The sequence below is a fragment of the Molothrus ater genome, chromosome 14 (assembly GCF_012460135.2).
Source record: "Molothrus ater isolate BHLD 08-10-18 breed brown headed cowbird chromosome 14, BPBGC_Mater_1.1, whole genome shotgun sequence".
NCBI classification, from domain to species: Eukaryota; Metazoa; Chordata; class Aves; order Passeriformes; family Icteridae; genus Molothrus; species Molothrus ater.
The window spans coordinates 19,336,154-19,358,348 of NC_050491.2; the positions used below are offsets into that span (position 1 = coordinate 19,336,154).

Consider the following 22,195-nt stretch of genomic DNA (forward strand, 5'->3'; position numbering starts at 1 on the left):
CGGGACCCCCGGCGGGAGCGGGGCACGGGGGCTGCCCGGATGCCAGCCCTGCCTCTCTTCCCTGCGGAAATCCCTCGGGTCCCCCGGCCCAGGCGGGCCCCCTCGGGCTGGGGAGAGCGGGCAGGAGGAGCCGAGGGGCTCCCCGGGCCCGGCACGGCTCGCCCTTGCCGAGGGTTATTTTGGTCGGCCCCGGCGGGGCCGGGCTCCAAGGGGCTGCACCGGGCTCGTCCCTCCCCCGACGGCGGCCCGGCAGAGGAAGTTTTGCCCCACGGAGGAGAGGGGGCCAGGGGGGCGGGACACGCCGCTGTTAGCACAGGTGAGGGGCTCTGGCTGCTCTCGGGGTCCCTTCCTGCTCCCCGAGGGGATGGAGCAGGGCCGGGAGGGGTGAGCGCCGTCCCACGCCCCGGGGCAGGGGCAGGGCTGGGCGGCAGCCGGCGCGGCTCTGCGCGTTCCTTGCTGGGGAACCCGATCCCCTTTCCCCTCCGTGCCCGCTGTTAACGGGAACCCGATTCCCCTTGCCCCCCGTGGCCCGGCCGGCGCTCTGCGCTCCCGGCACGGCAGCAACAGGCTGGGAGCGGGCGGCACCGGGCCCCGCGCCCAGAGCCCAGAGCCGCCCCTGCGGTACCGGGCTGGGAGCGGCTCCCCGGGCCGGGGCAGCCCGGCTGGCCGTGGCTCCGGCCGTGGGGCGGCGTTTCCTCGCCGGGGGGCAGCGGGAGGCGTGCTGCCCCCGCCCTCCCCGTGCCGGTTAATGGAGCCCCGGTGCGGGTGATGGGGAGCGCGATGCGCGGGGCCGGGGCGGCTGCAGCTGCCCCCTCCAGCCCTCCTCGCTGCCGCGAGCGTAAACCTGCCGCCTCTTCTGCAGTGACGGGGACTCGCGTCCTCCTCCTCCGCCTATCCGCGGCTGCAGCTCGGCTGCTCCATCCCATTATTATTAGGGGAGGATGCGAAAAGAGAAAAACCCAAACCCAACACACCCAAGCAAACAAGCCCCCCCCAGTCACGGTACCCCCCTCCCCCGGTCGGTGGGACTTGCAGGACCAGCTGCGCTTCCCTGGCCCTGGGGAGGGGAGGCAGAGCCGGGGAGGCGGGGGAAGGAGGGGGCCGGGCCGGGCAGACACAGGGAATATCGCTTTTGTCTCCGGCACGGCGAGCGGCGCAGGGGCTCGGTGCTGCGGCTGCCGGAGCCCCCCGCTCCCCGTTCCGCTCCCGCAGGCACCGCGGCGGCGCCGCCGGGCTCCGAGGCTCCGCTCCGGGGAGCGGGCAGCTCGCCGGCTCCTCATTGCCCCCCCTTCCCCCGCTCCTGGTGTTATTTCAGCCTTTTCGGCGTAGAGGATCCCCCACACGCACGCACGCTGCCCCCCGCCCGAGGTTTCTTTGGTCCAGCCGGAATTCGCGACGCTCCGGGGATTTTCCCACCCAAGCTGGGGTCTATGAGCGGGAAGGTGATCAAGCCCAAAGAAGAGAAAGATGCTTCCAAGGGTAAGGCAGGCGCAGCCGCCCCGATCAGCGGCTCGTTCCCCGGCCCGACCGCGGACAGCCCGAGCTCACGGGGCCGGGAGGGGGACACGGCTCCGGGGGCAGCCCCGGCCGGGCAGGGAGCGGCGCCCGGCGCTGCCCGGCACGGCCGCGGGGCCCGCTCAATGCGGCACCGGCGGGAGCGGGGCCCCCCCGTTCCCCGCCGGGGAGGGGAGGGGGCGGCTCCCGGCCGGGGCCGGGGGTGCTCGGCGCTGCGGCGGCTCCGGCCAGCGGGGCGGGGAGGGCACACATCGCCACGGAGCCGGGGAACGGGGACACCGCCGGGGCTCCCGGCCGGGGCCGGGCACGGGGGGACCCCGGGCACGGGGATTTCCCCGCCCCGCTTCGCCCCGGGCCCCGCGGCGCTGGGGCGTGAGGGGCCGGGCTGCCCGCGCCGGGTGCGTGCCCGGGTTCCCTGCCGGGTGTGCGGGGTCCCTGCCGGGGTCCCTGCCGGGCTCCTTGCCGGGGTCCCTGCCGGGGTCCCTGCCAGGGTGCGGGTTCCCTGCCGGGTTCCCTGCCGGGTTCCCTGCCAGGGTGCGGGTTCCCTGCCGGGTTCCCTGCCGGGCTCCTTGCCGGGTTCCCTGCCGGGGTCCCTGCCGGGTTCCCTGCCAGGGTGCGGGTTCCCTGCCGGGTTCCCTGCCGGGGTCCCTGCCGGGTTCCCTGCCGGGGTCCCTGCCAGGGTGCGGGGTCCCTGCCGGGTTCCCTGCCGGGGTGCGGGTTCCCTGCCGGGTTCCCTGCCGGGTTCCCTGCCGGGCTCCTTGCCGGGTTCCCTGCCGGGGTGCGGGTTCCCTGCCGGGGTCCCCGCCGGGGTCGTGCCCGCGCAGTGCCCGCCCAGGGTCGCACAGGTGGCGGTGTCCCCCGTGCCATCCCGGCCGGGTCGGGGCTCGGTGGCCCTCGGGGGTGTCCCCGGGGCTGCCCGCACACCCCGTGTGGGCTCGGAGCGGGGCCGGGGCCGGGCCTCCCCGCAGGACCGAGAGCTGCTCCTCGTTTCCTAGCTCTGTAAAACCGAGTGGGACACTTCCCTGCCGTTTACTTTTTTAGCAGCCAGAGAGGCCGAATCAAAACAATACAGCCTTTCTATTCTTGATAAAAAGCTTTTTGGTTTCATGATTTTGAAAATTTATGTTTAACACTTTGGAAAGCTTCTTTTTTTATGTTCTTTTTATGTGAGTCTTTTTCCCAACTCTGTCTTTCCCCTCCTTACTATGTTCTGTCTCATGTCCAAATCCTTTGCGTTTGCATGACATTTTTCTTCTCAGTAACACAATCAACTTCACTACTTAGATGCATTGCAAAACCTTACATTTTTCAGATAAATATGTTTTGCCTTTACATTATATCCTTTGAAGTTGAGTTGGTTTTGATTTTCTTTCATGGTGGCCTTATTCGCTATATTGCGCCTTAAATAATTTATTAAGCAGGGCAGAACAAAAGATTCCCGCCTTTCTGAGGAATTATTTTGCATGATTTAGAGCTGTGGTATAAACATAAAAAGAGAAATTTCCGTACTTGTGCTATGCTTGCCTGAAAGCTTATTTTTAAAATCAAGCTTACGTATTCCATTTTGTGCTGTGATTACAAGTTCTAATGACACACTTCATGTCTGAAATTGCTTTGGCACATTTCAGAGCAGTGGGACAAAGGCACTTGTGTGTCTGTTAATGAGTCAGTGATGCCTGAGACGTGCGAGGCTGTGATGTCAGTGCCGACAGGGAACCAGCAGGTGAATATTCTGAGGCTCCCAGGAAAAGCAGTGGGTGCTGCTACTCTGCTTCAGGAGACGCTGCTCCGCTCCCCGAGCTCATAGAAAAACTTTCTGTGTTCCTACCAAGAAGAGAGGCAGTTGTAGGTAGAGCAGGAGGAGCCCACACGTGTGAGGAGGTTTGTGAGTCGTGGGGAGCACCTGTGAAACAGCTTCTACAGAGGCTCGGGGATGCTGAGGAGGAGTTAATATTTACTAGCTCATGGATAGGCTGGTCCTCCTCAGCCTCTTGAGTTGTAGACGAGAATAGGAAATGTTCTTTCCTCTGGACCACCTGAATTCTCTTTTGGTCATTGCAAGTGTTAATAGTCGTCATGGGAATGTTTAATTTGGCTCCAGCCATAGTAAATCCAGGCAGTGGAGTTTTTTGTTAAGGTTTTTTGGTTTGGATGGGTTTTCTTATGCAATTAAACAATTTATAATTTGCCCAGAAAGGATGGGATACCATTTCCTGCATTTTTCTGCAGGTGTACTGTGGCACTGGAGTCCTGAGAGAAAGCTCTGTGGTTTTGTGTTAGTTAACCTCTCTCTCAGAGAACAACATAATCATGTTTTTGTTGTGGTGATGGTTCAGGTACTCCACTCTGTAAGGGAAGGTGGTGTAGTTTGAATACCTGCTGTAAATGCAGCTGTCCCAGGGTAATGTTTGCCTCATGAATGTGGAATGATTCTCACTGAGAGCAGTGCCAGCGTTTCTCACTCCTGAAGCTTTCTTAGGCATTGCAGGGCCATGCATGAGGTGAGATCTTGCTGTAATTCTCTACAGAATTTGGGGAGAGCCATGTTCAGCCCAAATGTAGGAGCTGTACGTTGTTAAAAGACACTTTTTCCACTGGCTTTTGGGGTGGCTCTTTCTAGAAAAAACTGATTTATACAAACCTTGAGAGGCCATGGCTTTTGCTGGGAAAAAGCACAATCCAGAGCAAATACTTAACTGCCTTGCAGTGGTTGTTTGCAGTGAAATTATGCTTTTGTAAAGTCTGTGGTGGTGTCAGTGGAGTTCTGCAGGTGTTACAGAAGTATAAAAATCATCTATTTTTATTTAAAATAGTGGGGTTTTTTCACTTCTTTCCTGAAGCCAAAGAGGAAGGTACCTGCCTGCTTAAGAGTGTGTTGCTCCCACTTTTGTAAGTCCTGTCTGGAAAACCCAGTGATGGCTTTGTTTTGCTCAATACCTGGTTGCTTTTAAAAGTGGCTGTGGGCATTCAGCATTATCTGTCCTAATCTTAAATAAAGCTCATGGATTAACAGAATGAAGTCAGGGATGTGCACCTTTCCTTTCTGCAAGATGCTGCAATAACTGTGCGTGTGTACCTGTAGGATTATGGCAGATGATGGCATTGATTTCCCCTCCCCTATCTTTATTTCAGGTGTGTGAGAGGTGGAGGGTGCAGGGTGCTGTGAGCCCAGGTGTGCTCCCAGCTGCTCCCCAGGGGCAGAGGGGCAGTGCTCTGGGGCAGAGGCTGTTTGGGGAAGCCAGCAGCTGGTTCCAGAGCGCAGCCTGTCCCCTCTGGGCTGCCTCCATCCTGGGGCCGGTGTCCGAGCCTCCTCACTGTGCCTGGGGGCAGGAATGCCAGGGCTGGAGGAGAACAGCTCAGCATCCCACTGTGGGCACTGACCTGGGCAGCAGCTCAGGGCATGCTCTGGGTGCGTTCCCAGCACAGCAGTGGGCACTCAGTGATTTTGGGAGCAGCTCAGTGCTCAGGGGGTGCTCTGGGTGCATCCCCAGCACAGCAGTGGGCACTCAGTGATTTTGGGGCAGCTCTCCTGCATCCCCAGCACAGCAGTGAGCACTCAGTGATTTTGGGGCAGCTCTCCTGCATCCCCAGCACAGCAGAGCAGCTCCCCCTGGGCAGGTTCTTGTCCTGGCACAGAGCTGCTGTGCCCAGAGCCTTGGCTGTGCCAGGGCAGGGCACTTCCCCACAAGTGTTGGCCTTGCACTCTGGGCACAGTGCGTCGAGTGTCCCCATCGGTCCTTGGGGCTGGACCAACGTCGCCTGGTTTGAATTAATATCTTATATCTTCAGTTTGGGGAGGCTTGTGGGGCAGGAGGAGAGCCCTGGGCATGGGGAAGGGAGCTGAGAGTGCTGGATGCCCTGTGCTTTGGACCTGGCCCTCAGGGAGCCCGTGCTGTCTGCTCTTACAGCCCGGCCCTTGCACAGGCTGCTCTGCAATTTGTGGGGCTCCTCTGGGCAAAGCCAAGAGCTGGAGCAGAGAGTCTCAAACTGAATCTGAGGAATGGATTAATCTGCATTTGTGTTCCTTTTTACTAAGGGGATTATGTACTATTGGCTTCCCCATCAAAGCAGATGCAGGGAGATCTGTTCCTGTCACCGTGCTGTCACTACAAGGAACTGGGAAAGCTTTGTCCAAAAGTCTGATAACCTCAGCCATAAGCAGTGAGAAAATGCAGAGTGTATTTTCTTCTGCAGAAAGCAAAATAGGAGCATTTTTGAAGCTGAAAGCTTCTAATCTGAGAAGAGTGTATTGAAATAGTGACAGTAACAGTGAAGACTCTGGAAGTACAGGTACTATTCTAATTCAGTGATGGCAGAAAACAAAGCACTTAGAGAAATCACTTGGCAGGAAGAACAGAAGTCAGAATTTTGAGGTATCTATTACTGCTTTTCCTGGCTTTATGGGAATATAGGATAATGCAGCTTATGATTGAAAGGTCTGGAGAAAAGCTGACAAAAATAAAGAAGCTGATCTCAACAGTTATATTTCTATAGAACTGATTCATGAGACAGTAACTTACTTCAGGGACTGAGGAGGAGCAGCATGTAAGCTGACCACGTCTTGGTCTGAGGCCACGGAATCAAAATTAGCAGCAAGTGCAGCCCTGGTGAGAAGGGGGGAAGGGAGCCCGGTGCGCACTGCCTCGAGTGCTGCTTGGCCAGCTCAGCTCACAGGCGGGCAATTCTTTGTCTTTTTGTCAGAAACTTGGGTGCCAGCTCCTTTCATTTCAGACCAAAAGCCCCACCAAACTTCAGCAGCAGCTGCAGTTTAGGATGTGAGCTTGAGGATCGGTTCAGGCAGGTGCTTGCCAGCAGCAGATTGGGTCTTTTTGTGGTCAGTTGGTGCTGCTGACCTACACATCAGAATTTGTGGTTGTGTTACAAACACTGAATGGCACCAAAGAGTGAGCGTTAACCACAGTGCTTTTGTTCACTTCACACTGGAAATCTCAGAGCCTCCTGTGTGAGATTGCAGATTTCACTTTGAATAGAAGCCTGCATCGCCCACTGGAAAGAGCCAGCCAAAATCTGGGCCGTGGCCCATCCCATCGTGGTATTAATCCCTCAGGTTACAATGGATGCTGAGTGCTTGGCTGAGCCCCTGATCCATTCAGATCTGTCATTGACACCTGTGGGAGTTCTCTGTCTGCCCGTGGCATTGCCTCTGATTAGTGGGTGGTTGTTAATGTGCCCATGCTTGGAATATTTACAGTAACTACCTCCTGTTCTGACTCATTATCTGGGGCTGGCTTTGGTACCACAAACGACAGTAACTCTATAAAAGAAACATCCTTCCCTCTCAATCCCAAACTGTGGCCCCTCACATATGTTGATAAAACGTCAGCAGCTAAAAAGTGGAAGCAGTGTTGAGATGAAAATGCCAGCACATTTGTGCTGATGCTCTTGAATGGTTTTCAGTGTGGAGGAAATCCACAGCAAGGCAGGATTCCCAGGGACAAGCTCCACACTCGGGGGTTTGTTAGTGTTGGTTCTGAGTGGCTGCTGTCCATGCCAAGAACTCGTGCTGTACAGAAGGTAGTAAAAGGCATCTTTTTTTTTGCTTCTAGAGGAAAACTTAATAACAATTGCCTCTTGCAGGTGCCAAATCTCATCTCCAAAGGAAAAGCTCCCCGGCAGATGAAGCCTGCAGGATGAGCAGCCCCATAGAGCGTTGCAGGGCCCTGCAGAGGGGGAGCACAGCAGATGCACAAGAATCTGCATGGCTTAGGCTCCAGGCATCTCTGCTCTGTGGCCACCCACAGTACACTGCAGACTTGTCATTAACTGAATTTGTGCCATCTACTGAGATTTCCTGCAGGGCACTGGTCTCACCCTGTGCTTTGGGAATGGAGTGCTGCAGGGCAGCCTTGGCTCCATGCATGCTCTATTTCTGCTTCTGTTCCTCATTGTGTGTTAGTGCTGAAGTGTCCTGCAGAAGACACAGAGTATGTGAAAAACCTCCTCAGGAGCAAAGACACGGCAAGTCCAGTTCCTCAGTCTCCTGCAAGCACTGAATCCATGCTTGTATAAAATCCTCAGTAAATCTGGAGGTGTTCTGTGTACGAACAAAACATTTGTAACTCCAAGAGGACAAGCCTCCCATCCTGGACAGCCCTTAGCTGAGCATTTTCAGGCCAGGAGTTCAGTGTTTATGTGTATTGGAGAGGAACTGCCCTGTTGGTGGCTGGATGCTCTCACAGGTTCCATGGTTTTAGATCTCCTCTGTGGCTCTGAAGGTTTCTTAGCCACTCCTGTCCCTCCTAGCTGAGCCTGGCTCTAGGGCTTGTGTAGCCCAAACTGTTTTTCCTTCCTCAACGACATCATTTGACCTAACAAAACTCCCTCCTTTTCCCAAAACATGTCTTGCTCAAGCTTACATGAAAAGGCATGTTAAAAACCAAAATGAGACAAGGATGTTATGTATATTATTTACAATAATCCTTTTATTTTCGTGTGTGGTATCTTGGGTAAAGGGTTCCTGTGAATTGTCTGGTTTCGTGCTCAATATTTGTATTGTGTTGCTGAGTGAAATGAAGGCGAAAATAATTTGAATTGCACCCTCGGGCAGGTAACAATTCAGTTCTTTTCAAGAAGAGAGTGTAGAGTGAGACTGTTCTCCACTTAATTAGTTTTGTGAGAGTGATGTATAAGGCAAGGTCAGTGCTAAAGGAAGAAAGGGCTGGCATGGATTGAACACTGCTTACGTTGTTTGAATAATTAGAGCATCACTGCGAGGTGGGAGGGAGCAGAGGACAGAAATGAGGTGGGAAGGAGATATTCCTGAAATAGCAATCGAATTGCCATTGATCTGGGCTGCATTACATGTACACAGTTCAGGATTGACTGAACCTGAGCTGGTGGTGGTTTGTTACCTGTGCCACTGGTGGTGCTTGCAGCTGAAATGAAGGTGTATTCATAGAGATTCCCTGGGCCAAAGAACAGAGTATCTCTAGGTGCTTTTCTAAAGCTGGGGTTTGACATAATTCATACAAGGCTGTCTTGGTTGCTTTAAGAATAAATTGTTTAACCAGTGCTTGATATCTTTGATATGCATGCATTTAGTTACCACCCAGTTTAGGATGAATTTCTGCTGTGATGGTGGGATCAGATCAGAGGTGGGCATTGTGTAATCCCCCTCTGAGCTGTGTGCTCTGCAGGGATTTGCTTTGGAAGTCACTTGTGTCTCTTATGTAGCTGCTGGCCACAATGTTCAAGTAGCTGAGGCTGGATTTACTTCCACACATTGCCAGTGTGCTGTCAAAGTGCTTACACAGAAACATTTTCCTTTGGCTTTTACATCTGCTGTGGAGTTCTGTGCAGCTATCTGTATGTTCAGTACACACGTGAAATTCTTACGTTGCTCTTACATCTCCGTTTGCCCAAGTTGTGTCACAGTACTGCCTGGAAAATGATCAGTGTTTTAATTGGAATTATACACAGTGCTCCCAACTGCTGTCACTTTATTCCTCCGAGTGCTGCAGGAGAATAAGAAGCCAGGATGGAGCCAGTTGTCACTGCAAGCCATTGTCGCTCCTTGTGGGGGCAGAGCTGGAGAACCTGATCTGTGAGAGTCCTCCCTGGTGCCATAAAGATGTGGAGGTATTTTTGTGAGCTGCAGTGTTGGTGGGCACTGCAGGTGTACGCATTTCCTCAGGGAGATGGTGTGCAGTTGTGTGAGGCCCTCCAGGAGCAGGTGCTCCCTCCTGCCCACAGCTGTCCCTCCTGCTGGAGGAGCAGGGGTCCCTGCAGCCCCACAGAACAACACACAGCCATCCCACAGTGTACAGAGGGCAGCTCTGTCATGTGCTCTGCCTCACGTTTGCCTCTCGTCTTGCACAGCAGAGACTGAATTCAGAAACAGCCAAAAATAGCTGGCTGCTTTCAAGTGATTGGGCAAGGAGAGCTGGAGTGACTTTCATCTGCTCTCTTCTCCTCTTCCCGCTCTGCCCCTGTTTGCTTTCGGAGAGAGGATATTGGGTTTTCGTTTGCTTTGGCGGAGCTCAATAAAAGGTGGTCAGAGTGAAGTAAGTCAAGAGGGATCACATGGCAAGGCTCTTCTTGATCACCTCATGGGGAGGCTACAGCAGCACAGAGTCACAAGTCTGCCTCCAGCTGAAAAGGGATTTTGGGGTGAGGTGTGAGCTGATTCAGACCCACTCCAAGGTCAGGACACTGCTGGCCAGGGAGGCTGGACGAGGAATGTCTGTGTTGGTAGCTGGCTGCTGGCCATACTGAGCTGTGCTACTTGGCCACTGGAGAGCAGCAGAAATGGTTTCCTTGGCTGGAGGAGGGGTTGGGCTGTTTGTTTTGGGGTTGGGTTTCATGTTGTTTGTTTGTTTTGGATTTTTTTCTTTTTTTTTTTCCTTTCTTTCCAGATTATCAGTGCAAACCCCAGTTTTCAAGTTCTGTTTGTACAATTGTGTCCTTGGGAGGAATTTCTATCACATGATTTCTGGGATGTTGGGGATTAGTGTAAATGACAGTCCCTTCACGAGGGGTATCCTGTTGGTAGGTGATGGAGAGGAGTGAAGGCTTTATAGGCAGTGACCCAGTAACTCCTGCACAAGGAGAGAACAGTGTGGAAGACAGGAGAAAGATGAACTTGGACTTTTCCCAAGTAGTTCATTTAAGAACAGTAGATGCTCTTGTTTAGGGATACTTAATGTAAGTGGCAGCAATTAATGGCTGTAGAGGAGAAAGGGATTATGCAGAGCTGTGAAAGTTGTCAGTTCTTTTCATGGCAACTTTCAGGGTTTAAAAATTTGAATTTGTTTCCCCACTGGGACATAAGCAAAACTTCTTTGGGGTTTCTCAGGAAAAATAGTCACACTGGAGCTATTTTAAGAAAAAAGACCTGTCAGGTTTTCCATCGCTGTCCTTGTTCTACCCTTGGTCTGAAAAGACCTCCCGTCAAAACAGAGATGTTTTCTCAAGACTTTTGAGTATGATCAGAAAAATTAGTTAGGCCTTTCTGAACAATGTTAGGAAGAGATTTTGAAATACATAACAGCTGAAGAAAAGCAGGGTTTTGAGTCAGTGCTGTGGAGGATGGCTGGAAGCTCAGTAGCGAGGTGGCAGGGCTGTGCCTTTTGGTCTGGAAGTGGTTTTGTTTTACTCCACATTTGATCACGAAGGGTGAACTTTAAATTGCTTTGTGGAATGAATAAGAGGTGCCAGGCTGAGAATGGAAGGGGGAGAAAGTGTGGTGCAGTGGCAGGAGAAAGCAAATTCTGTGAGACTTGGAACGATGGAAAATTAGCTTTGAAAAGTCTCTGGAGAGCACAAGGAAGCTGAAGAATGTAATGGAAGAGGAGATATTGTGGGTGTAACTCGTAGTAATATCAGACTGCAGGGAAGGCACGCAGGTTTGACAGCCTGAAATGGTGCAGAAAAGACTTGACAATCTGTCCTGCAAGGTGCCAAACATCTCTACTTTCCATTTGCCCAAAAGCTGCTAGCAATCTGCTTGGGCCCCTATCAGTGAATGTTGGATATTCTTGTCATGCCACATTCCCACTATCACCAATTCTTACCTTCAGTGCATTTCAGGAGCCATTGAGTGTGCATGAGGCAGGCTGAGTGAATGACTAAAGGCTTATGGGAGAAATGAAGGAAACCTAGGTGATGGCTGAGGTGCAGAGTGTGAGTGAGCTGTTTGTCAGGCAGTCCTGTGGCCCTGCCAGGAGATCACACATTGCTCTTCCTTCACAGAGCAGTGCTGGGAGAGCGTTGCTGTTGGTGCGTCCACAATGCCTGCGCTCACTGTGGAACCCTCTCTTTTATAGGGCTTTTCTCAAAGTGCTTTTGCCTCCTCAGTCAGATCTCTAATTACTGTTCTTATTGCTGCTGTAAGCATTTTGGGTTTGAATAACCACCGGTGAGAGCTTTTGATAGATCATGGGTGTTTATTTGGGTGGCACCTTCTAGAGAGCAGCACTTGAGCTGTACTGTCCTGCCAGGTCAGACTGAAGCATGGTTTGTGCTGCTCAGTCCCAGCCTTGCTGAATCCGATCCTCAGTGGAAGTGTGATACGCTTTGCACTTCACAGTGCTGACCGCTCTTGTGATGAATATTTTAAATTCTTTTTCCCCCACTTGTTTTCTTTATAAAAAGTGTGGGAGGGGGTTGTGTTGAATCAATGTTCTAAGATAAGCCTGAAGATTGCTAGAATGAGCTGCAATTTTGAGCCTTGATTCTGCAGCATGGGATTACTGAAGTATGTAAGAGAAACAGATTTGGCTCCTGAAATCTGGTATTGCAGCAGCAGAAAACTGTGCTGGTGAATAAAAGGGAGCAGAATCCCGTGTTTAGTTTGCATCCTCAGAGATTGCCTGGGAGATGCTGTGGACTGAACAGTGTGGTTTGAACTGAAGTGTGGTTTGAAGTTTTACCTGTCCTGTGCTGGATGTCCTTGAAGGCAGCTGCTGCCTCTCCAGTTCTGCTGTATTTTGGTTGTTGGTGCTTCAAAATTTGGCTTTAGGAATTATTCTGTATAATTCAGTCTGTTGCAATATCTTCATCTTTATCTGTTTCTGATGTATGTTTTATCTTTATTCACAAGCATAGGATTATTGACTCAAAGGTCTTGAAGGATCATTAACGCCTTGGTAAATATGTGAGAATGAAGAGTGGTGGCATCAATTTTTGACCCAGTCAAAATACCAGCACAAAGGATGGCAATGTTGGTTTTATGTGCATCTTCTGTTCAGTATTCAGACCTGCAGTGTGCTGTGTGATGGCTCTGTGCTGTTCTGTGTGGAGGGAGCTGCTGGTGCTGGATAAATTCTGGCTGGTGCTGCTGTGATCAGTGAACAAGGTCTGTGCGTGTAGGCTCAGGACCCTGGCTGCCCTGGCCGTGGGCTGGCTGAGGATCAGCTGGGCGAGCTCAGCTCTCAGAGCACCAGGCACTTTGAGGCTTCACATCAAACTGTGGCAGCAAACCAGATCTGCCTTTGTTTCTGAGCTTTCAAATCCTGCAGCAGTGAAACGGCTGCCCTGGCATGCCCAGCTTTATTTCCCAAGATGTAATTTAATTTATTCCTTGCTCACTGACTTGAGTAAATCAATTAAAACTTGTGTGTGTGTGTGTGTGTGTAACAAGGCTTTGACATAAGGTAATTGATCAGGAGGTGCAGACATATGAGGAAGGCGTGGGACAGATTTTAAAGTAGAAGAGTGAAACGTGGTGGTTTCTTTTGATGTGGTGTGGTGGTAGCTAAATTCCCATCTTGTGTAGTAACAGGCTTTTCTCTGGGTGCTGTGGTGTTAAACACTCCTCTTTGCACATATGCAGGTTAATCTTTTTTCAGCCTGTCCTTTTGGAAACACCCGAAGGGAGGTTAAGGATGGGAATCTCAAAATGCAAAGACTGTCAGTTGTCCACCTCTTTCATTAGGCCAGTACAGTTCACTAATTAATTACTTCCTGCTCCTTGGCTACCTCTGGAAACTGGTCCCTTTCCAGTTCCTCTGCCTCTGTGGGGTGCTGTCCCCACCAGCTGGGATGACAAGCATGTAAATCCTCCCTGTGCTCCTCCAAGTGCCTCATGAGCCATAGGACTGGCTTTAGGTCAGCCTGAAGCACTGGAGGGTGCAGCTGGCAGGGAGTGAGCACCTTGCCAGGCTCTCCTGCAAGGACAAGGTCCTCCCTGCCCCAAAGGGACAACGTGTGTGGGCACAACTGCCCCAGGGAGCCCAGGGCTGTGGCAGTGGCAGGAGAGCCAGCCCCTGCCCAGGACTCATCCTTGCTCTCTCTCCATGGTATCTTTAGAGTTGTAATAATTTCTTGCTCTTGTTTTTCCTCCCCAGAAAAACGAGACCTTGGCTCAAGCCGCGTGTGAGCTATTGGGAATTGATGATTTGTTTGTGATCCTGGATCCAGAGTTAGGGCAGGTATTGCTCACTGCAAGCTCTCCCCTTTCAGGCACACAGGAAGACCTGATGAAAAGCAGTGTTGCAGAATCTTATTTTTAGCTTCTGTCCTGTGGTGATGTTTTTGTTGTTGCTGTTTGATCATTTGGGTTTTTTTAGATTTGGACAGCCTCTGTCAGGGGTCACGGTGTGTCAGAGCAGCTTTGCTGTGTGTGGATGCTGTTGTTGTTGCTTGGTGCCCCATGGCTGGTGTGCCCTGATGTGCTACTGGTGTCACTGGCACCGTGCTGCTGTGCAAGGTCCCTGCTAGATGGCCACATTGCCTTGGGCACACGAGTGTCCTGCTGTTGCTGTCTGCTGTTGGTGGCACACCTTCAGAGGGCTGTTTGCTCCTGTGCAGCCGTGTCCTGCGTTTACCCCACCGTGCCAACTGCTGCAGCCACCCCACAGGGCACTGGCCACATCCAGGAGCTGCTGTAGGGACACAACGGCTGTTTGGTTTCAACTGTTTTGGAAAAATACTCTTTATTGCCTATGTGTCTGTACACCATTTTTTGGTTTGTTTTTTTTTTCCTTCCCTTCAAGTTTTCCTCTTTGCTTTGTGGTTTTGTTGGTGCCCTGGGCCAGGCTTGCTGTCAGACAGGCGCGGGAAGCTGATGCAAATTCTGTGCCCGTGGTGTGGACCGAGCTCCCATCTTTGCCTCTGTTATTATTAATGCCTTCCTTCATCTCCTCGAGCCCCTTCCCCTGTCTCACTGACAGCTCAATTGGAAACCAACAGCAGCTCTGCTCTGGTGGCGTTTTGCCCCAGGTGCCAACGATCGACTAAAACTGACTCAGATCATGGTTTTAATTGGTTTGATTTTTGCCAGTGGCTTTAGAAAGAAAGCGGGCTATTTTAGTCCTTCTTCATCCTTGGTCAGTTCTGTTACTCTGTCTGTGGCTGTCCGAGCCCAGAGGCTGTGAGGAGGGTGGGTGCTGGCGGGAGGAGCTCGCCCTGCCACGCTGATGTCCCGGCGGTGTTGGGTTTAGTGGGCACCAGTCCTGTGCTGTGGCCATGAGCAAGCTGCCGCTCCCAGGGGACATGGCACCTCTGGACTGCTCTGAGGAGGTGTTTTCCATGGAAGAGGGGAGGCGTTCAAATCCACATTTTCCTTTGGTTGTTCTAGCTGTGATACTTTTCCCTTGGACTGCTGGCCATCGCTTTTAGAGCCAAGGGAGGATAACTCAGTGCCCGTAAGCACAGAGATGAGTGGTGACACGTGTTTGTACTGCTCTGCTGTGGACGGGAGCAGTCAGTTTACCTCATTTTTAATGCTTTGATTCTTTGGCAAACACCCAAGGTGTTGAAAGGACTCTGGTGCAGACAGTGAATGGTGCATGCACACAGGTCTGGCGTCTGAGGGCATTTTCATGGGGGTACACATGCTTAAAGAGCCTGCACTCCTTCTGCACACACATCCCTGCCCTGAAAGGACAGATAACCTTCTCTGAGGGTCCATGCAGCTTCCTTCAGCCTCTCACCACCTCCTGCTCCGCAGCTGCAGTTCTCTGCTCTCTTGGCTGGTAGAACAAATTATGGATAACCTGAATGCCAGTGAGAATTGTTTGAAGATCAAAACAACAATGACACCCTGAATAGAATATGCTGAATTAAAAATATGCAAGCAGCTTTTTCTTTCTGTTCATAAGCTCCTGTTGGGTGCCAACTTTGGCTCAGCATGGCTGGTGGTTTGAGTGTCCCTTCAGTTTGAGGCTGGGTTTGTTGAACTGTGGTGGTCTCAGCTTGTATGAAATGTGACCAACAACAAAGTTCAGGCTCTGGTTAATTTGAAGTTTATGTCCTTTCCATGAGACATATTTGTTCAATTACATTACCCGCTAATTGTATTTCTGAGCAATTTCTTGCAGAGACCTATAACTGTGTGTTCTTGATCTGAAAGCTGCATTATTCTCTTGAGGAGATAATCAGTTAGTGATGTACTGAGCTCAGCTCATGCTGTCTGCTCTTTGCCTCTGTGGCAAAACCTGAATTTTAGTGGCAGAGGAGAACTTTTCTGTCTATTCTCTCCTTTATGAAGCAGGTGTTTACTGGAAGGCTTTTCTTTGTGAATAGATGAATTGTTTGTGATTATTTTTTCCCTATCCTAAGTTATTTAAATGACATAATTTATCATGAAATTTTTTGTGCTATTTAAAAACCACCAAACTGAGCTATGGGCCATGCAGTTCATTATTAGAAGGCTCTTCTGAATCAGAAAACCATGTTTCTGGAAGATGTGTGACTTGGAAACACAAATCCTGCTGACTGGTGCTGGACCCTGGAGTTAGAGGTGGAGTTTGTGCTTTGCTGGCATGTGAAGAGCATCTTCTGTCCCAGCCTCATCAGGAAAGGCAGCTTCTGGAGGGAGTACAAGTCCTTTCCAGAAGTGGTGCTGAGGCCAAAGAAGGCTCTTGACTTCTCGTGGTATTAATGGCTGAAATGGAAAATGGGAAGCCTTGACAGGGCCGGTGAGTTGGCATAAAACTCAGCCTTTAAATGATGGTTTGGCACCACAAAATGCTGATGGTGCTGAGGCTCCTGGGGCATGGTAGGCAGAACCCCCTTCTCCAAGAAAAGTTGATTTCTTTTTCCTGCATCAATATTTATGAATTTTCCCCTGCCACCCTCCAGGCAGCAGTGACCCAGTTTTAGGGTTCTGGGTATTTATGGGAGATGGGGGTGAGGATAAAATTAGGGTGGGAATGTGGTGTTCAGGGCACGTCACAGATCCACTGCTGTGGCTGCTCTGTGGGTGTTGGGTGTGCTGGGTAATTTTATTCACCCTCTTCATCACCAGGGCTTTGGGAGCTGTCAGAGGAAGGACAGTGGGTGACAGTGAAGGGTGCTCTGGCCACAGCTGCCCCAGTTTGAGCTGCTCCTGCCCTCCCCTCCTAAGGTGGTGGTCCCAGTGTGCCCAGCCCTGCTCTGTGGTCCATCCTCCCTGCAGGTGCATGGGCTCCTAAGGGGGAGCTGGCTGAACAGGCAGTGGTGCACGCTGCTTCTGGAGAGATGATGCTTTACAAATTGTCTCTGGTCTGAAAAAATAACCCCCCCTCTATTGAACTGTACATAACCTAGCAGAAATGACATTTTAGGGAATACTTAGCCAAAGCCCAAAAGATTATGGCACATAAAGTCCTCTTCCTGAGAAAAAACAGGTATGTTGTAATGAAAACCGTTTTGATCAGATTTATCTCTCAATCTTTTGATCTTTGTGAAGGTGGAGGGCTGGGTGTTCTAGTTAACTGGCATCCTAAGTTCCCAGCTTTTAAATTGCTAGCAAAATGTACAGCCTGTATTTCTGAAGGTTTCTGTGGTTTTTGTTATATGGGTTTTTTTTAACTGAGGACACAGGGGTCAGGGTATTCTCCAGGTCATATGTTAAATGATCAAATAGTCTGTGTTTTGGTTTGGAGCAGAAGGGATGGTGGAGCGTGTTCCTGCTCTGGTGGAGCCACTGGGTGCTGAGAATTGTCTTCAAAATAGTCAAGTTCTTTTTCAGTGTGAATCACGGATTGTGTGAAAGCTTTCCTTAATTGAATAGTATCTAGTTAATATTTAATATTTCAGGGTTTTCTTCTTTGCTTCATGTGTCCAGGCTTCACTGCAGTGCTTTCACACTGAAAGCAGATCCCCAAAAGATGAGATTTTCCAGGCTGCTTAGCTGAGTAAGTTCTTCTCATTAATAACAAGGTCTGCACAACCTGGTGCTTCTCATTTCAGTGGAGAAACTTTTCAATGACCATATGCACCCTCAGGTTGTCTTCATTCCTTTATGCAAGGACATAGATCTACGTAACACTGCAGCTGTTCATTTCTTGTTGTGTTTTTAGTAGCAGTATTGCTGTTAAATAGCTACTGATAAAACTTTCCCACAGATCAGGATTAGCTACAAAATGTGTGGTTTGAGCACCAAGCAGGCAGGCAGCCTTGAAAGCAAAATGTCAGAGGAGAATTGTACATGAAACACTGACATTCAGATGGGCAGCACAGACTCAGGATTATAGTTACTGCTCATCATTGACTTGATTTTTTGTCTTTGTCTCCTGAAAGCCCTTCTAGGCATCTTTCAAAATAGCATCTCTCTGTCCCTGAATATGTTTAGAAAAGCTTAGCTGCTGAAGAATCTTAGCATGAAATCATAGGACTCTTCATTGAAAGGAAGAGATTAGTTCAGTATACCTTACAAGGGCACTCATTTTCTTTTCCAGTACTCTCACATATTCATTGTGTCCTTTTCTGGGAAACCATTCTCCCTCTGAAGTTTCTACAATGGTTCTGGGCTGGTTTTGTCCTCAGGCTGTTGTGATCCACTGCATTTTACTTGTCCAAGTTTCTGTTTTTCTGTTCATGGTAAATAAGCTTGGGCTAAAGCCACAAGTCCTCAGTGGGGCTGGGATGGAGCTGCTCTGTAAATGCCTGGCTGTGGTTTGTGTACCTGGTTGTGGAATGTTTGTTGTGTGCTTGTAGTCCTTGTGACTATGAGGTGATTGAAGCAAAGCAGAGGGGAAGGAGAGTGTCTGGAGCTGAGCTAATCCTCAGCAAATGCCTGGGAGTTCTTAAATGACAGGGGTAAGACACAGAATTGAAGACCAGCAATCTGGAGATGTAAAAGCTGTTGTCTTTGACAGGAGCCCCTGTAGGTGCACAGCTTTCACTTTCCTTTCCTGAGTAACTTTATTCTGACTACAGAATCAGTACTCCTGTGGGTTTTGTTGCTTTATACCCCTGAATCTGGATTTTGAGGAATGATCATGCTGGGAAAGGCCTGCAAAGGTGCAGGACCTGTCCAGGCCGTGGGATGCTGCAGTGACAGGGGAGAGGAGGCATCTGCAGGGCACCCCAAGCTGCTCTGCTTTGTGCCTCCATCTGTGGAGGGGCTGGCACGGCAAACACAGCTCTGCAGCCAGAGCCTGGGGGTCTCTCAGCTCCGGCTGTGGCCCTGCTGAGCCCTCCTGGAAGGTGGGACAGTCCCGTGTGAGGGAGAGGAGCTGGCCTGCAGCAGCCTGCAGCCAGGCGTGCGTGCACTGCAGTGTACCCCAAAGGGGCCAGAGCACACAGGGGCTCTTCATCTGCCTGCAGCCAGGTGTGTGTGCACTGCAGTGTACCCCAAAGGGGCCAGAGCACACAGGGGCTCTTCATCTGCCTGTAGCAGAGCTGCAGTTTCAAATGCCCGCTCCAGCAAACCCTCCTGTGCTTCCCCCTGCTGCTGCCAGGGTCCCCGTGTGCCCAGAGACCCCCTGAGCGGGGCTCCAGAGGCTTTCCTGCCCTGGGCTGTCTCTGCTCCTTCAAACACCCCAGCAAATGCAGTAAAAACAGGGCTTGGGCAGCAGCTCTGAGCGCTGGGGCAGCCCCTGGCATGGGGAAGGAGAGGGCAGTGATGCCATGGAGTGCCTCCAGCCATGCACTGCTCCACAGGCCAGGCCCCTGGCATGGGGAAGGAGAGGCAGTGATGCCATGGAGTGCCTCCAGCCATGCACTGCCCCACAGGGCAGGCCCCTGGCATGGGGAAGGAGAGGCAGTGATGCCATGGAGTGCCTCCAGCCATGCACTGCTCCACAGGGCAGGCCCCTGGCATGAGGCAGTGATGCCATGGAGTGCCTCCAGCCATGCACTGCTCCACAGGGCAGGCCCCTGGCATGAAGCAGTGATGCCATGGAGTGCCTCCAGCCATGCACTGCCCCACGGGGCCATGGCAGATCATTTGGGGCTGGCTTTGCAGGCAGGCTGGGCACCAGCGCCAGGGGGATTTGCAGGCCCCAGCTGGGCCCAGGCTGGCCCTCTGGAATTTCTCAGGGGTTTTCCCAGCTCTGCCTTTGCCCCCCCGTAGGGGCTGTGGTGGGTGAAGCAGGGTGCTCGGGAGGCTGATCACACCCAGCCTGTTCCCCTGGGCTCAGCCCTGGCTCCCAGAGCTGCCGGTGGCTGGAAATGCCCCATCCTTTGGTGGCTGTGCTTTCATCTGGAGCTTTCCCAGCTGAACCCTGCGGGCCCTTTTCCTTGTGTCCTACCTCGTTTCTCCACAGCTGCCAACCTTTCATCTCCCCCCTCAACACCCTTCTTTCCTCCATGGGTGCTAATGCCTAACCTGTAAATATAGGTTTATTTAGCCTGGGCTTTGCTTCTGCTTTTGCCAGATCTGGGGAAGGGATTATGTGCCAAAGACTTGTTCACTCTTTCCTAATAAAATGGCCAAGTAAATGACAGAGTTCTTTTCTTCTGTCCTCAAACCAGCACAGCTATAACAGTGCTACACTTGGAGACATGAATTTATTTGACAGGGTGCAGAACAGGCCCAGGACTGATATAATTCAGTGCTTTTTGCTTAATTTCTTACAATTATGCTGGTAAATTGGAACATTTGAGAGAGCTTCTAGTTGTTACAGATAGGCAGGTGCTTTGCTATTTGTCTGCAGTCCTGCATTATAACAATTCCAATCATCAGCCTGTAATGTCTTCACATTAATTACTCCTTTTGTGAGATGAGATTGGCAAATGAATCTTCATCAAGCAACTGATGAGTACATCTGTGACTTTGTAATTTAAAAGTAAGGTTAGTAAGGCCAGGTCCTGGTGGGAATCAACTGGTGGTCTTTGTTGTAAAGGTAATGAGTCTGGCTTTCCAGTTTGCATGCCTCTGTTTTCAGAGACTGGCTAAATTAGTAACCAGAAGCAGATGTGAAGTACATTATCCACTCTGTAGATGTTAATTACATCTGTGTAGAATAAACAAATCTCACTACTTTAGCAATCCAGGTGTGTGCCTTCTGAAAGCGTGGGAAGGCTCATTCTCCTTGCAGTGATGGTGCTGAGTAGTGCCTAAATACAGACACATGTTCCTGGAGCTGGGAGCACCACGCTGGCTTTGGGCTCGCATCAGCCAAATCTCCTGTTCTCTGCTGATCCCTCTCACTCGTGGTTCACTTGAGCAGGCTCATTTGGCATCTGAGCCTTGTGTTAATCTGTGCACAGCTGTGACCGTGGCCAGCAGCTGTGAGGCTGTGTCCAGCCTGGGGGAGCAGGACTCACATATGCTCTTGTTCTGCTTTCCTCCACAGAGGTACCAAAGCGGTCCCTCCTTCGTAGTGGACCCATGAAAGGCTGGTGCAGACAAAGGCAGCTGAAATCCTGGCTGGGTGTGTGTGCTCTGTGCAGCTCAGGGGAGCAGAGCTGTTCAGGGCAGGGGCCCTCAGTTTGCTCATTCTGTCCCGTTCTGAGTGAGCTCTGCTGCCCCAGAGGGGAGGTGCCTGCCTTCATGAACAGACACTGGGTTTCTTGGTGGGGCTTGCATTTCATCTCTTGATTGAAAAACAAAACCGCTCCCTTTTTATGCCTTGCTTATGGATGTGGAGTATCTCAGAGGCAGTGTGGAAATGATGTTCAGATGGGACTTCTTGGCATCAGAGGGATTAAAAGATCAGCTGGAGCCATCTCTGAGCCTGAGCTGACTGTTGCTGACTGCTGTCCCCAGTGTGTGGCACTAACTTCTAAATCCTAGAATTGGAACTACCTGTTATGTTACAGTAGAATTTCTGCTAGGTTTTAGTGCAGCAAATAATATTTTACTGTAATTTATTGCTTCCCAGTTAATGTAAGTTATAGATACTCATTAACTTTGGAATAAATACTAAATTTTACTCTTGCAATTACAAGGCAGCATTAGGATATAATTTAAATCAGCTTTAATATAGAATGTTAAGAAAAATGAACAGGATTTTAAATGTAAATGACACATATTTAAATGGGAGCTCTTTACTATGTAATTATTAGTCTGTATGCCCTACATGTCTAGATTACATGTGAATGTTCTTTGTGCATTAAGTGTGAAGTAATCAGAGGTAGAAGATATCTTAAAGATAATAAAATCAATTCATGGTGTTAATGTATTCATGTTCAAAAGCAGGCAAAGACTCTCAGGAACATTTGCCAGAGAGATGATTTGCAAAGAGATGGAGCAGGGGGGAGAAAGGAAAAGCACTTGGGATGGTGGTGTCATAGCTGGTAGCATACAGTCAAAACAACGCATATCAGAAAAGTCAAATACTAACTTGTGTAAAATGGGAGGATATTTGCACAGCTGTGGCATGGAACCAGTGCTGTTCCAGCAGTGCTGCTGCTCAGTCCAGCTGTTTGCTGAGCTCCCGCTCAGGGCTGATGGGCCTGGGTTTGGGGATGGCTCCTTGGGGCCGTGTCCCAGTGACTTTGCTGCTCTCACATCATTGTGTGAAAGTGATGCAAGTTCTGCACACAGCCACCAGTTCTGCTTGGCACTGAGACCTGAGCAAGGCTAGTAATTCAGATAGCTTTCGTATATGCCCATGGATTATTAGATTCTGCTACTTAGCATAATTATGAAGCTTAGCAGGCAGTTCTTCTGGAGCTGTTCTGACAGAGCTGTAGATAGAGGGCTTTGAGATGAGGTGCTGGAACACATGCATTGAAAGGAAAAGCCAGTTTTGATATGGTCAGTTCTGTGTTGGAAAGCATTAAAGCACAGGATGCTGTGCATGCCTGACTTTGCAATGGTAGTGTGTTTGAAGCTGGTGATTAGGACATTAAAAACAATTTCCTGGGAGTTTGCCACAATAAAAGAACAAGCAGGGATAAAGCTATTGGCAGATGTTCCCCAGGGGAAGCACTTGGGCAGTAGGTCTTGTTCACAGTCCTTGGTCCAAACCCAGGAGTTTGTGTCTGCAGTCATTTTCCAGGGTGCAGAAATATCCGTGAAGTTAAATTATTTGGATTTAGTGAAACAATAAGAAGGACAAGA

The 22,195-nt window shown here is 50.7% G+C and overlaps 1 protein-coding gene across 2 annotated transcripts in view; it reads left to right on the forward strand.

The window, feature by feature from the left end:
* The first annotated feature begins 1,121 nt into the window (after positions 1 to 1,121).
* FGF13 (fibroblast growth factor 13) overlaps positions 1,122 to 22,195 on the forward strand; it is a 198,275-nt gene continuing 177,201 nt past the window's right edge. Inside the window, exon 1 of one of the 2 annotated variants that reach the window (XM_036402129.2) lies at positions 1,122 to 1,479. In XM_036402129.2, coding sequence (XP_036258022.1) covers positions 1,431 to 1,479 — 49 coding nt within the window. In that variant the 5' untranslated portion in view covers positions 1,122 to 1,430. The remainder of the gene's footprint in view (positions 1,480 to 22,195) is intronic. The other variant, XM_036402127.2, reaches the window with a different exon arrangement.